This window comes from Leptidea sinapis, chromosome 12, assembly GCF_905404315.1.
Source record: "Leptidea sinapis chromosome 12, ilLepSina1.1, whole genome shotgun sequence".
Classification (NCBI taxonomy): domain Eukaryota; kingdom Metazoa; phylum Arthropoda; class Insecta; order Lepidoptera; family Pieridae; genus Leptidea; species Leptidea sinapis.
The window spans coordinates 540088-555319 of NC_066276.1; the positions used below are offsets into that span (position 1 = coordinate 540088).

The 15232-nt window shown below is 35.7% G+C and overlaps 1 protein-coding gene across 1 annotated transcript in view; it reads right to left on the bottom strand.

Annotated features, from left to right (window-relative positions):
* Nucleotides 1-15232, bottom strand: part of LOC126967010 (tyrosine-protein phosphatase non-receptor type 9-like) — a 100454-nt gene that overhangs the window by 66236 nt on the left and 18986 nt on the right. The window contains exon 4 of the mRNA XM_050811310.1: nucleotides 14147-14287. Within this exon, the coding sequence (XP_050667267.1) occupies nucleotides 14147-14212 (66 nt within the window). The 5' untranslated portion in view covers nucleotides 14213-14287. The remainder of the gene's footprint in view (nucleotides 1-14146; nucleotides 14288-15232) is intronic.

Below are 15232 nucleotides of genomic sequence, written 5' to 3' on the forward strand. Positions count from 1 at the left end.
GATTTCTGACTTCATTAACGGTTTCATGTCTATTATTGTTCCGCTTAATGTTGAGCAATTATGAAACAATTATAATATATACGAAGACAAACGGGTTGGAGTATTCATCTTGCGATACAAAAATAATTACAAGAATGTCGTCCACATTCTTGTAATTATTTTTGTTTTTTGCCTTTGAACACTTCTTGATAATCCATTTTTATACTCTTAAAATGTTGCATTTATATGCCCATCCCGAATACGACAATTTAATGACGCAGTTTAGTTTACTATGTTTTATAAAGTTTTTTATTTCTATAAATTATAAACAGATATTATTCTTTTATTATATAAAACTTCAGAGTAACTACGCACGGGGCAGCGTACATTTTTAAGAATTTGTTGTAAGAGTAGGTAAAAAGGCATATAGGCATTAGTTTTCTCAAAACTGATTCCTTTAGAATTCTTTTTAATGTCATTTCTAATAACTACTACCTACTACCGCTTCGGAAACATGGCGCTCTGAGAGAGAACAGGCGCAAGTAACTCTCCCAGCATTCTTTTTTTGCGCTCTTTTCAATAAAAATATACAATATTGTACAGTCATTTCTCTCGCTATAAAATAATCACAATCTAGTCCCAGACTGTCTGATCATTTAGATATTCAGCAGTGGAGTAATAGGATTTACGACAGAGCCATTTTTTTATAAAACATTTAAATTTATTTATAGATAATAACTGAACAGTGGTTGGGACTTCCCTTAAAGCTATTATGTATCTTATGAAGCCTACTTGAATTAGTTACAAGCAATCCCATATTTCTAGTGTTATAATAATGAAAATTACTATTAAGAGCAAAAGGGTGACGATTATTGTGAACGTATATTAAATTTTCATAAATGTACTGACAATGAACAGTCATAATATTTATTTCTTTAAATTTTTCTTTGAGAGACTGTCTATAACCAAGCTGATAAACCAATCAATGAAATTATCTTTACACTAATAATTAAAAGGGTATTTTAAGCGGGTGTGAAATTTTTTTTCAATAATTGTTCCACTTTTATTTTCCCCGAAGAACAACAATCAATCATTAACGAAATCAATACGGGTTCCGCGTAAAAGGAAAATTTCTAAATGTATAACAATAAAAGCGCTTCACTCTCACTGTTGTTAGCGAACTTTTTGGCAGGCTCGTGTAACAACTTCGAATTCATGAGAATAAAGAAAACCAAGCTTTGTGTGTGATTTCATCGCTTTATCAAGTTTCATGTCTGTTGAAAATATATAATAATGATTATTTTTTAGAAGCAGGGTGTTAACCTGAAGTTAATTAATATTTTTTATCAAATCTATATATATAAGAGATTTCCACGTATATAGTCATTCATCACGATATCTCTAAAATCATAAGCCGTAGAGACTTGAAATATGTTAGGAATATTCCTTTCGCCGAGCAGAGGTCAGCTAAGAACGGATTTTACGAAATTCCACTCGCAGGAGTTTTTTTTTTATAATGAACAGAACAACGTCTGTCGGGTCAGCTAGTCATATATACTACTAGCTGTCCCAGCAAACGTTGTATTGCCGATATTAAAATCGCGATACAAAAGTAACTGTTGAACGTAGATGGGTGAAAATTTGAAGTTGTATGTATTTTTAATGCTGATAATGCATAATCAAACAAATTTAAAAAAAAAGGCAAAAAAATTAAAAAAATAATTCGTGTGGACCACCCTTAACATTAAGGGGGATGAAAAATAGATGTTGTCCTATTCTCAGACCTACCCAATATGCATTCAAAATTTCATGAGAACCGGTCAAGCCGTTTTGAAGGAGTTTAACTACAAACACCGCGACATGTGAATTTTATATATTAGATAATGAATCGTTACTTTATTTCGGATAGTTAGTTTTCTACTGAGATTAACTCACGGTTTAAAACGCGTAAGCTAATCTCTATCAATGTACCTATCTAGTCTAGTCTGTTAGAATCACACTCTCTCTCATCTGTTAAAATCACAGTTAAAAAAACGCTACATTTTTCACATTTATTTTGTAAACGTGTTATTTAATCAAAAATCTAACTGATACAATCCTCACGCTTCTAAATTCCTTTTCTATACAATCTTTCATATATCATCATACCATTCCATTTCAATGTTCCATCATATAACTGTCAGTAAAATAAGGTCATATAAAAATAATGGACGTGACGAGCAGGACGTTCAGCTGATGGTAATTGATACGCTCTGCCCGTTACAATGCAATGCCGCTCAGGATTCTTGAAAAACCCCAAAAATTCGGAGCGGCGCCCTTCAGACCGAAACACAGTAATGCTTACACATTACTGCTTTACGGCAGAAATAGGCGCCGTTGTGGTACCCATAATCTAGCCGGCATCCTGTGCAAAGGAGCCTCCCACTGGCAGGGTATATGTAGGGTAAGTATATAATATGTTCACATACATGAAAGTGAGTCCCATGCCAATTTCGACGTAAAAACATAAGAGTATAAAGTAATTTATGCATTGATCGATCTCTTCCCCGTAAGTCGTCATTAATTAATGAATTATTGACTGTCTCAAGCACTGTCTGGCCATGCTATTGGAAATTAATAAATTTATTTGCGTCGGAAATACAGTTCGTAATAGTGAGTCTACTTAACGCATGTAATTAATTTACGGTGGGTCGTTATTAGTGCGGCGGCGGAGGCTGCTCAAAACCAAAGGTTGTGCGGGAAGAAATATGAGATTTCTTCCCTTTGTTAGTGTTATGTTATATCGTTTGTGAAAGGATGCTTCATGATCATAATTTTTTTTTATTTGGAGAATAAAAACAGAACAATAATCTTAAATCTAGGTACAAATAAGTGGCTTATAATATATAAAGCTAAAACAATTGTTCCTTGGAAATTTCTCACTAAGATTTAAAGTTTATAATGTGACAAGGACAGTTTAATTGACTAATGATTACTGAAAAAGAACATTAAAAAAATGTGGCCTTGTTTACTGTCATAGTCAGCAATTGCATCCAACAAATACATTGATTTATTAAATATAACAGCTCGACCTGACACCACAAACAACACCCGTTTAGTAGACGCAAGGAGACAACCCGGCACACGACACCGCCAAGCAAGCAGCCATTTTAGTGAGCATGACGAACCGTGTAATAGCATAGGTATGATAAATACAAAATGTCACTTCTTGTACCTACTTCAATGATATCGGCTGCGATGAATCAATGAGCCTAGCATTTAGAAATAACAAAAACAATTAAAGGTTTCAGTATTCCTTTCAAGCATTCATTAACTTCACGGTGCTGCTCTCCGATTTCAAGTACTTTTATTGGCAGTGTTTTGTTAGACGATAGCCCACTTGGATGTCGATGATCAACCACTCCATTCCATCATTATTAATGCATTATTGCAACTTGTATGCTAGACAGAGAGTTTACTCAAGCCGAACTAGTATACGAAATATGTTCCAAGCGGAGAACGAACACAGCAACCCATTGCTCGTTTCTGTACCACTCTTTACTTTTAATATGTATTACTAAATTCAGTTCTGAAGGTTTAATAAGTCTTTTTTGAAGAAGGGCTACTTTTTGACTGATGACTCTCGCTACTTAATAGTAATATGAAGTCTAAGAGTCCTGTCCTGTCTTTTACTAATATAGCAATCTGAACAATTTACGGCCCTCAGAACAATATTATCTTTATCCCGTTTTTAAGTAACGTAATTTAAGTAACGGAGCAGATGGACGACCAATACGATATTTTTAATCGACTTCCAAAAAGGAGGAGGTTATCAATTCGATCGGTATTTTTTTTATGTATGTACACCGATTACTCTGAGATTTACGATCCGATTTTCGTTATTCTTTTTTTGTTTGATGCGAAATAGATGCCATTTGGTCCCATAAGAATTTTAGTAGGTCCATTAGTTTTCATTTTATGAACATATTTTATATGAAAATTTTCGTCTACCTGGCATAATGACATAATTGTTTTCTGTGTACGGCTTTTTTTGGAGTTTTCATTCAAGTTGATAATATATTATTATTAACTGATACTAAAACGTAAAAAGTAAAAAATAAAGTACGTTTAAAAAAACCGACTTCAAAAACTGAAAAGTATCAAATAACTAAAAATTTAATAATAATAGGTAATTGAAAGACAGAAGTCACAACCGCGGGGCTGCTCAATACATCAATAACAATATCTTTATTATTCGCCGTATTGTACATTCCACTGTAAGGAAAATGTTAAGCCACGCGACTACACTTCTACGAATTGTCTCCATTGAAACGTAAATAACATTAATTGTAACCAATTTTCATTATATTCGACCTTACCGAGTACGGAGGTACGAGTAGTATCATAATATATTATATTTAGCTCGCACACGCGTGCCAAGAATAACGTCGCATTCGTTCCTATGAAAAACTAAAAGTAAAGTGTTTTCTTATTTGTACAATCGCAATGTCATATCCTAATCTTATTAAACATAGCTGTGATTGATCGAACCCGTATTTAAGTCACAACAAATCATAGTATATCTTATTATTTGCTAAGATAAGATGTATTTATTCAACTATTAGTAGTCTGTGAATAAGGCGCACAGAAAACTGAAGTACACAGTATGAAGTATTTCAAAATGTTGTTATACAAACCAAAATAATATATAAAATAATATTTTACTCAGCTGTTAACCTTATCGATTGGAATCAACAAATTGTTCAAACGTACCAAAATCACGACAGTCAACAACAATCGTCACGGTCCAGCGTCGTCACACCAAATATTCACTTAACAAACACTTGAACTTGCTTCTCGAACCAAATATATTCGCAGAGAAAGTGGCACTTATATATATATATATATATATATATATATATATATATATATACTATTTTCAATTTTCAATCCGTTTGTACGAGTGTGACAGGCACGTGCGCACCTCATGAACGCGCGAGCTGTACTGACGTATGACGTAAACGGGTAGTTAGTTGGCTAGCAGCCGCCTAAGCCACGGGCCGTACCCGCCCAAAGCGCTACGCAATATCTGCTACGAATGTCTTGCCGAAGTAGCATTTGTAATTCCGTAGTTTTGTAAAAATATGAGTCAGACCTCTATAAATAACAAAAGAAAATTATTCTTTTAAAAAAAAAAGTACATACAGGGTAAATCTCAGTAGCTCAGTAATTTTTAAATCGAAAGTTTTTAACCAGTGGGAAGCTCCCTTGCACAGGATGCCAGGAAGCCAAAACTTTTATACATAATTGGTGTGACTAATTGCTTATCAACACGTGTCGCGATAAACAAATCTTCGGCTTATCTCGACAATGTGGCTGCAGCATAACAAGTTAACACTACTTTGAATACGAACCTCTATTTCTATTACGTCACTTACTAAATAATTATTATTATTTACACCCTTATCTTATATCATTAAACGAGCAATTGTTGTTGCTGCTCATTAAATTGCATTAAACGATTTCATAAAATTTAAAATACACGGAATTTCGGGGTCGATAAATTGATCTAGCTAGGTTTCAATTTAAAAAAAATGTAATTTTATCCGAGTTTTAATGAGAAATAGCTACAATAACATTAGAATACAAAGGTAAGTTTCGCCACTATACAAGACTATAATAACTCAGATGTTACATTGGATGGATCACCCGATCCGGAAAGCAGAAGACCCCCGGTTCGAATCCAGATGTCATATTAGTTTTTTTGTGTTCAAGTTTTGTACATTCTTAAAAATCCGATCAAGGCTCGGTCGTCCGGATATTATAATTTTTACCTCTAGATCGAGTTGTTTTGCTGTTGGACAACCGATGAAAACGGGCCAGGTTTAATACTTTAGTGTGCGTGAAGAGCTACGTCTTACACTCGCCATTTGCATGCGCTTTGTGTTAGTGTGAGTGAGAGAATTTTTTTCGACGTTTTCACAGCTTTAGCACAATAATAGTCTATCTAGATTCTAGTCGTATAAATGATCAACGTTCACAACATACTAGAAGAGCGAAATTTATCGATTTACTAAAACGTTGTGGGAAAATTCTCTTTTTATTTATAATTTTCCATAACGCGCAATAAGTATCATGTTGTAGTAATTTTAGCCTCTCTCTCTCTCTTAACGTCATACAAGTCGTATGCGAGTGTCATTTTTTTTATATGGTTCGTATAAGGTTCTGTTTTAGTCTCATTTTCAAAAAGTTATTGCTTTAACTCATTGGGAATTTGACGAGACGAACAAGACAATCACCTGATAATAGGAGCAGCATCGAACTTGTGCTCCTCACTTTGAGTATAAGATATTAAATTTCATTAGCTCAGTAATTGAATTAATAGGGAATAAGAATAAAGAACGAAGAATGTTGAATAAAAATAATTAGGGTTGTAAAAGAGAAATCTTTATATCCTTTCAAGGAACTTAAGCATAAATCTAAACAAAGTAACTACATGAAATATAAAATTCTAAATGTTACAGCGACAAGATTTATTAAAATAAAAAATGGGTTACAGGGTTAAGTATGTCGGGTCGCCGCCTAGCGCATATCAAGATGAAATGTCTTGAATAACAAGCGCGCTGAATATGAAAAGCAACACCGCTAATTGCCGGCTCGAGTTTGTTAGAGGGAATCATGCGGATCGTTTGCTCGAGGGATGTTTGTGTTTGTGGAAAGGAAACCTGCCCCACGACGCCGCCACGAGCAGTGCCATTTAAGCGAGCATTACATATCCTGCCTCGGAAAGGCACAACAAAGGCAACCTGAACTCGGTCTGTTAGGCAATATTCAAGTCTTTTTATTCAATATAGGATATGACATCACCTATTGAAAGTCAAAAACTACCACTCATTCGGAAATGACGAAAGAAAAACGGGTGTACGAAACTCAGCGGGCGTCGTCTTTATTTTCAAATAAAATTTCAATACCCACTCGGAAATGAATGTCTCAGACGTAAGAAAAACGGGTGTACGAAACTCAGCGGGCGTCGTCTTTATTTTCAAATAAAATTTCAATACCCACTCGGAAATGAATGTCTCAGACGTAAGAATAACGGGTGTACGAAACTCAGCGGGCGTCGTCTTTATTTTCAAATAAAATTTCAATACCCACTCGGAAATGAATGTCTCAGACGTAAGAAAAACGGGTGTACGAAACTCAGCGGGCGTCGTTTTTATTTTCAAATAAAATTTCAATACCCACTCGGAAATGAATGTCTCAGACGTAAGAAAAACGGGTGTACGAAACTCAGCGGGCGTCGTCTTTATTTTCAAATAAAATTTCAATACCCACTCGGAAATGAATGTCTCAGACGTAAGAAGAACGGGTGTACGAAACTCAGCGGGCGTCGTCTTTATTTTCAAATAAAATTTCAATACCCACTCGGAAATGAATGTCTCAGACGTAAGAAAAACGGGTGTACGAAACTCAGCGGGCGTCTTCTTTTTTTAAATAAAATTTCGGTACAATCAAATTTATAATTTAAACAGCCTCACGGCTGTCGCTCCATTCCCAAATTGTGGTATCTTATTAAGAAAGTCATTTACTACAGGCTAATTCTTTTGTATTTCATAATACATTTGTTTTGAACATTTTTTGGGATCTTGATGTAAAAGCATGTACACCGCCCCACAAAAGACCTACTACCTCGACTTAGCCGAGTAGTAGGCATAATAAGTTTTTGTGTGTTCCTGTTGTTAACATTATGGTTATGACAGTTTCTAGAAAATTCACTATTGAAGCATTTTTCTTTGGATTTAAAAATTTTGAAAATTAATTTGTATATATATATATTCATTCATCGATACATTTTGTAAGTAAACTCTCAGGAATGCAGGAATCTAGTTTTTTGCGAAATGTACAAAAATTTCAAATAAAGTACTTAGATAATTTATACGTCTAGATAGAAAGAACGTCTTGTTGTTACGCAACACATGATAACAGTCCAGGTTTATTACTTTAGTGTGCATGACAGCTACTTCTTAGGTACTCTAGCGATACGTTAGGTATTTTTTATCAAATTCATTACACAATACATGAAATAAGTAGGTAATTGAATAATAAAAGGGGTCACTTGGGTTCACATTGATATATGCTAATTATTCACACACATTATATTGAAAAACACGTGAACGTTTTTCTGTTATTCGTCTGCAGGCAGTTTAATGACTTCTCGCGCTTGTTTGAAACCCAGAATTTATGACCGCAGTGATCTGATAAACGTTTATTTAATATTGCCTTTTCAAGGACATCAAAATGACACAAGTTATCACTACATATTATAAAACAAAGACCTCCGCTGCGTCTGTCTGTCTGTCTGTTCGCGATATACTCAAAAAATTCTGCACTGAATTTCCTGCTGTTTTCACCAGTGGATAACGTGGTTCTCGAATAAGGTTTTATTATATCATTTAATAAATTTTTGTATACATTAAGGCGCTATAGTCCTAAAAAGTAACATTTTTAAAAATCTACTTAAAATACTTCTAGAAATACTACGGCTCCAATTTTTTGACATGTTTATCTTCATTTCTGTACCTAAATTATCGCTGTTTCGAAAACACGATTACGAAAAAAAATCTCGATAGATTTATTTTTTTGAAAAATAGTCTTTTTTATTTGAATTGTTTACTATTATCATAAAACTATGATAGCTATAAACACAAAACTAATTTTATTCGATAGTTTATTAGTATTTATAAGTTTTCACTGTGGGATTTATCAATACGCTTTTTGAATTATTTTATATTAATTTTTTTCGTATTACATCAAACGCGACGCCTTGGTTGCATGCTCGCTCAAGCCAGCAGTACGCCCGTGACCACTGTCATGGGAGGTACTGTGTTCGTGTCTCTCGGGCTCACATTACGTTATATTTTAGCAAACAAGTACAAAGCGTGAATCATAGTAAAAAAATAATGATGATGCGACAGCGTATTTGTTGAAATATATAGGTAAATGTAAGTCGGAAAGTACTAAAATAAAATTTACGTAATATTATTTTGAATATTATGCAACACGGGATTTTTGTATATAATATGTACTTTAGGGAAGTTAGATAAATCCAAGATGACCGCCGCACAAAATTATGATTTCATCAATATGGATATCGTCTCCGAGGTTCTCGAGGGTGCAGAGAACGATTTTGTGATCATTTTTGAAATCCAAGATGGCCGCCGCACAAAATTATGATTTTAGCAATATGGATATCGTGTCTGAGGTTCTCGAGGGTGCAGAGAACGATTGTGTGATCATATTTGAAATCCAAGATGGCCGCCGCACAAAATTATGACTTCAGCAATATGGATATTGTGTCCGAGGTTCTCGAGGGTGCAGAGAACGATTCTGTGATCATTTTTGAATTCAAAGATGGCCGCCGCTCATAATTAAGATTTCAGCAATATGGATATTGTGTCCGAAGTTCTCGAGGGTGCAGATAACGATTTTGTGATTATTTTTAAAATCCAAGATGGCCGCCGCTCAAAATTCGTCCTCGACACCCTCGGATACGATATCCATATTGTTGTTATTATAATTTTGCGCGGCGGCCATCTTGGATTACAAAAATGATCACAAAATCGTTATCTGCACCCTCGAGAACCTCGGACACGATATCCATATTGCTGAAATCATAATTATGAGCGGCGGCCATCATTGAATTCAAAAATGACCACAGAATCGTTCTCTACACCCTCGAGAACCTCGGATACGATATCCATATTGCTGAAATCATATTTTATGCGGCGGCCATCTTGGATTTAAAAAATGATCCCAAATTCGTTCTCTGCACTCTCGAGAACCTCGGATACGATACCCATATTGTTGAAATCATAATTTTGCGCGGCGGCCATCTTGGATTTCAAAAATGATCCCAAATTAGTTCTCTGCACCTTCGAGAATCTCGGCTACGATATCCATAATGTTGAAATCATAATTTTGCGCGTAATATAACATTTCTCTCATACGTCGATAAAAAGATTTACTTCAAAAATGCATGAAAAATATCACAGTAATTCCGTAGTCTAGCACAACTGTAAGTTTTAAAAAATATTACGCGGTCCTTCTGGGTCGGCGGTCGTTAACCCGCATCGCTCGGTTCGTTCTTAGCCATGCCCGACGCCCGTGTCCATGCGTACCTATCGAATCTAACGTTCGCACAATTTTTACCTAAAGTGTTGGGAAAACCTCGCCTTAACGATATTTGTTGTAGGTATCGAAAAAAAGTAAAGAAGGAAGCTTTAAATAAAAGCGCTGTCAAAGCCATTTAAGATATAACAAAATAATGTTTGGTGGAACTGTGTATCTTATTAAGGACTATAGAAAAGTCCGCGATGGCATTTGGCTATCTCTTAAGGCGCTATAGTCCTAAAAAGTAACATTTTTAAAAATCTACTTAAAATACTTCTAGAAATACTACGGTTCCAATTTTTTGACATGTTTATCTTCATTTCTTTATCTAAATTATCGCTGTTTGGAAAATACGATTACGAAAAAAATTCTCGATAGATTTATTTTTTGAAAAATAGTCTTTTTTTATTTGAATTGTTTATATTATCATAAAACTATGATAGCTATAAACACAAAACTTATTTTATTCGATAGTTTATTAGTATTTATAAGTTTTCATTGTGGGATTTCTCCATACGCTTTGTGAACTATTTTATATTAATTTTTTTCGTAATAAACCAAACGCGACGCCTTGGTTGCATGCTCGCTCAAGCCAGCAGTACGCCCGTGACCACTGTCAAGGAAGGTACTGTGTTCGTGTCTCTCGGGCTCACATTACGTTATATTTTAGCAAACAAGTACAAAGCGGGAATCATAGTAAAAAAATAATGATGATGCTACAGCGTATTTGTTGAAATATATAGGTAAATGTAAGTCGGAAAGTACTAAAATAAAATATACGTAATATTATTTTGAATATTATGCCACGCGGGATTTTTGTATGTATGTACTTTATGGAAGTTAGATAAATCCAAGATGGCCGCCGCACAAAATTATGATTTAATCAATATGGATATCGTGTCCGAGGTTCTCGAGGGTGCAGAGAACGATTTTGGGATCATTTTTTAAATCCAAGATGGCCGCCGCGCAAAATTATGATTACAAAATTATAGGTATCGTAACCGAGGTTCTCGAGGGTGCAGATTACGATTTTGTGATCATTTTTGAAATTCAAGATGGCCGCCGCACAAAATTATGATTTCAGCAATATGGATATCGTGTCGGAGGTTCTCGAGGGTGGAGAGAACGATTGTGTGATCATTTTTGAAATCCAAGATGGCCACCGCTCAAAATTCGTCCTCGACACTCTCGAGAACCTCGGACACGATATCCATAATGTTGAAATCATAATTTTGCGCGTAATATAACATTTCTCTCATACGTCGATAAAAAAGATTTACTTCAAAAATGCATAAAAAATATTATCACAGTAATTCCGTACTTTAGCACAACTGTAAGTTTTAAAAAATATTACGCGGTCCTTCTGGGTCGGCGGTCGTTGACCCGCATCGCTCGGTTCGTTCTCAGCCATGCCCGACGCCCGTGTCCATGCGTACCTGTCAAATCTAACGTTCGCGCAATTTTTAACTAAAGTGTTGGGAAAACCTCGCCTAAAGGATAAATAATACACGATATTCATTTTAATACTTTAAAAATTGGCAATTATAAAGTGATTATTGTAAAAGCTGTTTACACAAATAAGATATTATTCCTTATCATTTTAAACAAATAAGATATTTTACTCTTGTACACCATATAAATGTTTGATGCGACAAGGACAATGACAAGGAACGGCAGTTGAAGGCTATGCTCATTCAGAAATACGTCCTGTTTCATTTTTAACTAATTCAACAAGATTACACTTACGTTTACGCTTTATCGACGCGGAGGATTAAAGTACATACGAGTTTACCCAATTATAAGTGATCACCTCCACCCACACTCTCACTGCTTATACCAGAAGGGGAGCATTGTAAGCTTTTATGGAATTTGCACACGCTTACGTAAGGTACCCATGTCATACACAAGGAAGCTCAGTCCAGTTTGGTAATAGGTAGCAGTAAGTTTTAAAAAACGTACTGCGGAGGAACGCCAAGCATCCAGATGGTGAGGATGATATCCAAGTTTGCGGCCTGTGGTGCGAAAGTGGAATTCGGCGGCAGGAATCAGGTCAAGGTCTTCGGGTCACCCAGGAGATCTCCAGGTTATTAAACATGGTGAAAAGATATTAAAATCTATTATCTCGAATTACGAGATGGCGCTCGTTTTATTACAGGTACTGTATACCTAGGTAACGCTCGATGCAATAAAACTACTTGGTCACTTGTCACAAGATGGCGTTGGAATACAATATACATACTTGAACATACATAAATATTCCGGAAACAAACATTCATATTCATCATATAAATGATTGCACCTAGCGGGCTTCGAACCCGGGACCTCTAGCTCAGTAGGCAGGGTCACTAACCACTGGGCTATAGGGGTCGTCTATATTTAACGATTTTATGATTCTTCTTTTTATTTATTAAATATATCGACGCGGAGGACTTACGTACATACGAGTTCACCAGATTTTAACGGATCGCCTCCGCCCAAACTCTCCTGCTTACACCAGAGGAGGAACATTGTAAGCTTTTAAGGAATTTAAGTTGTTTTTTATTAGAGGTACTGTATACCTAGGTAGCGCTCGATGCAATAAAACTACTTGATCACTTGTCACTAGATGGCGTTGGAATCAGTATTTCTTCAGTTACAAGACCGCGTACCGCTTTCAGTTACAAGATATAATAGCACTAACTAGAGCGAGATGGCGCTGAATTGAGAACAATGACCGACTATACGGAGTCAATAGATAACACTGGATATCAGTGACCACACATTAGCCTGTCAGCTTCGATCAAATATGTACTAGATTCAGTTTTGCATGTGAACACAGCTTAGAAACAGATAAATAAGTCATCCTTATTGCTTTCAGTTCAGGTTTAGTTTCGACTAAGTTTAGTACCTATATAACGTCACACGCTCCGTGATAGTGAGAAAGCTCGGAAGTTTATTACCAGCGTTTGGCCATGTCTTTCTTGAACCTCACTATTACGGAGGTGATTTTCGTAGTATTTAAAACTACAAAATAAAATTATAAACACAAAGCAGACCTCGCCTGCTTTTGTGTTCCTATTTCGCTGGCCGTTTCAAAAGCATTTCTTTTGCGGCCGTTTTCAATAACCTATTTATCCTTAGTTTAAATTACTAGAGGTAGACAAATCTATCCTTTTACACTTACTTACATTTCCATAACCTATCGACATAAAGCATTGGACTATAACTAAATTAAACATAACTATATAGATAAGACCTTCTCATTAAACGGTGACAGCAATGTATCCGTAACATCAATATTTAGACCTCAAATGGTCTTCATCTTCATTTTCTTCCATTTGAGGTCTAAATATTGAAGTTGTGTGTTTCGCATATAGTTTCCAGACCAGTTGGTCAACCTAATACTATAGTTTGTCTCACTCTATGTACCTAATAATATTATAATAGTTATAAATTTAAATATTGCACACCTCACAACGCGAGGCGGTTGACGTTGTGACATGTCAATTTTGTGGTCCTAAAATGCCTCAAATAAAATCAGTAGCCGTTTCATAAAAAATACTTACATAATGTTCAAATAAGTCGGATGAAATGATGCTTGTTTAGAATACGCAACCTGGAGACTGCCTACCGTTAAATATTTAGTATCTAGAGGCGTTGTAAATATTTGATAAGTTATTGATATCGTTCTCAACGAGGTAGGCTGCCTCACTGCTTAAATGGATGCACCGTCTTGCTTGCATTTGTGAATGGTGTATATATTATTAAGACTGACAGACTATACGAACCTGCATCCTCTGAACTGCATCGAATAGCATCAGCGGGATATTTTACATTCGATATTGAAGTACTTTACGTAAACAGTTCAAAATTAGTGCTGTAAGAACTATGTATACTTAAAAATATTTCTATTGTAATGCTGCTATAGATATATACAACGATAATAATGTCAAACAAATCTTTCGACTACTGTCTCCTAGTGTGTCTGCAGGCAGTTGCAACTTGATTGTGGTATAGGCGCCTTAGAACAAGCACTTACCTTGAGCATGGTGAGTATCTTCTGCGAGAGGTCGTAGTCGAAGTTGGTGTACTTGGAGTCGGTCATGTCGTAGATGAAGACCAGGCCTGCGCGCTGCGTCTCCACGGACTGAAGCGCCACGTCCAGCTGGTACACCACACCCTGCAACGGTCGCCGTTACATCGCGACTCGATATGGCTCTAATCAATCACGTATACAGTCCACTCAACAAAGGAAAAATAGGGGAAATAATTCGTGCATAAGCGATTTTTGGCATAGTTGTAGTTTTTTTGAGAGCATCGATGAAGTCGAAATCCGATCAGCCCACACTTCCTCCTACCAGAGCAGCTTGCAAGCAGCACTCGTTGAGACGGTATCAGGTATCACAAAAGTTGTCAAATAATGTAATAAAGACCAATACGTACAACTGTAGTAAAAATCGCTTATACACGAATTATTTCCCGTATTTTTCAGTTTTTGGTCTTAGTTGAGAGCTAACATCCTGTAAGTACGAGTTAACTACTCACGACGCGTTATGATGCTAGGAAGACAGGTATACTGCAGTTTGCAAGAATATGACAGTTATCGCTGGCGTTACTGTAATCATTACTCCACTAGTGTCAGAATCTGAGCGATGGTTGTTTCGCCCACAAGAGAAATTAAATATATATATTATTAATGTACTTTTTCTTCATATGCTTTTATATTTTCATTAAATAATACATATTTTAAGAGTAAAATATGGTAATAAACATGGTGTCGGTACGCTCTGGTTGTACACTTCGAGGCGAATGAAGAATTCTACATGAGTGCAGATAATTCAACCGTGATATACACACATCCACAGTTGTTTCCAAAGAGACAGGTGGAGATTAATCTACCTACATACTTCCCAGACTTGTTCAAACACTTCTAACCTCATTAACACCATGCGCAAACATGCTCCTTTCTTCATCTCAAAATTTACTTGCCAGTAGCAAATTCAAAAATCGCTTCTTTTTTTATTCTCTTTCTATACTATACAATCCTCTTACTTCTGCTACTTGTATTTGGTATGGTATTTATTTATCTTTCGCTCTTCTTCTATTTTGTTGGTGAAAGTGACCA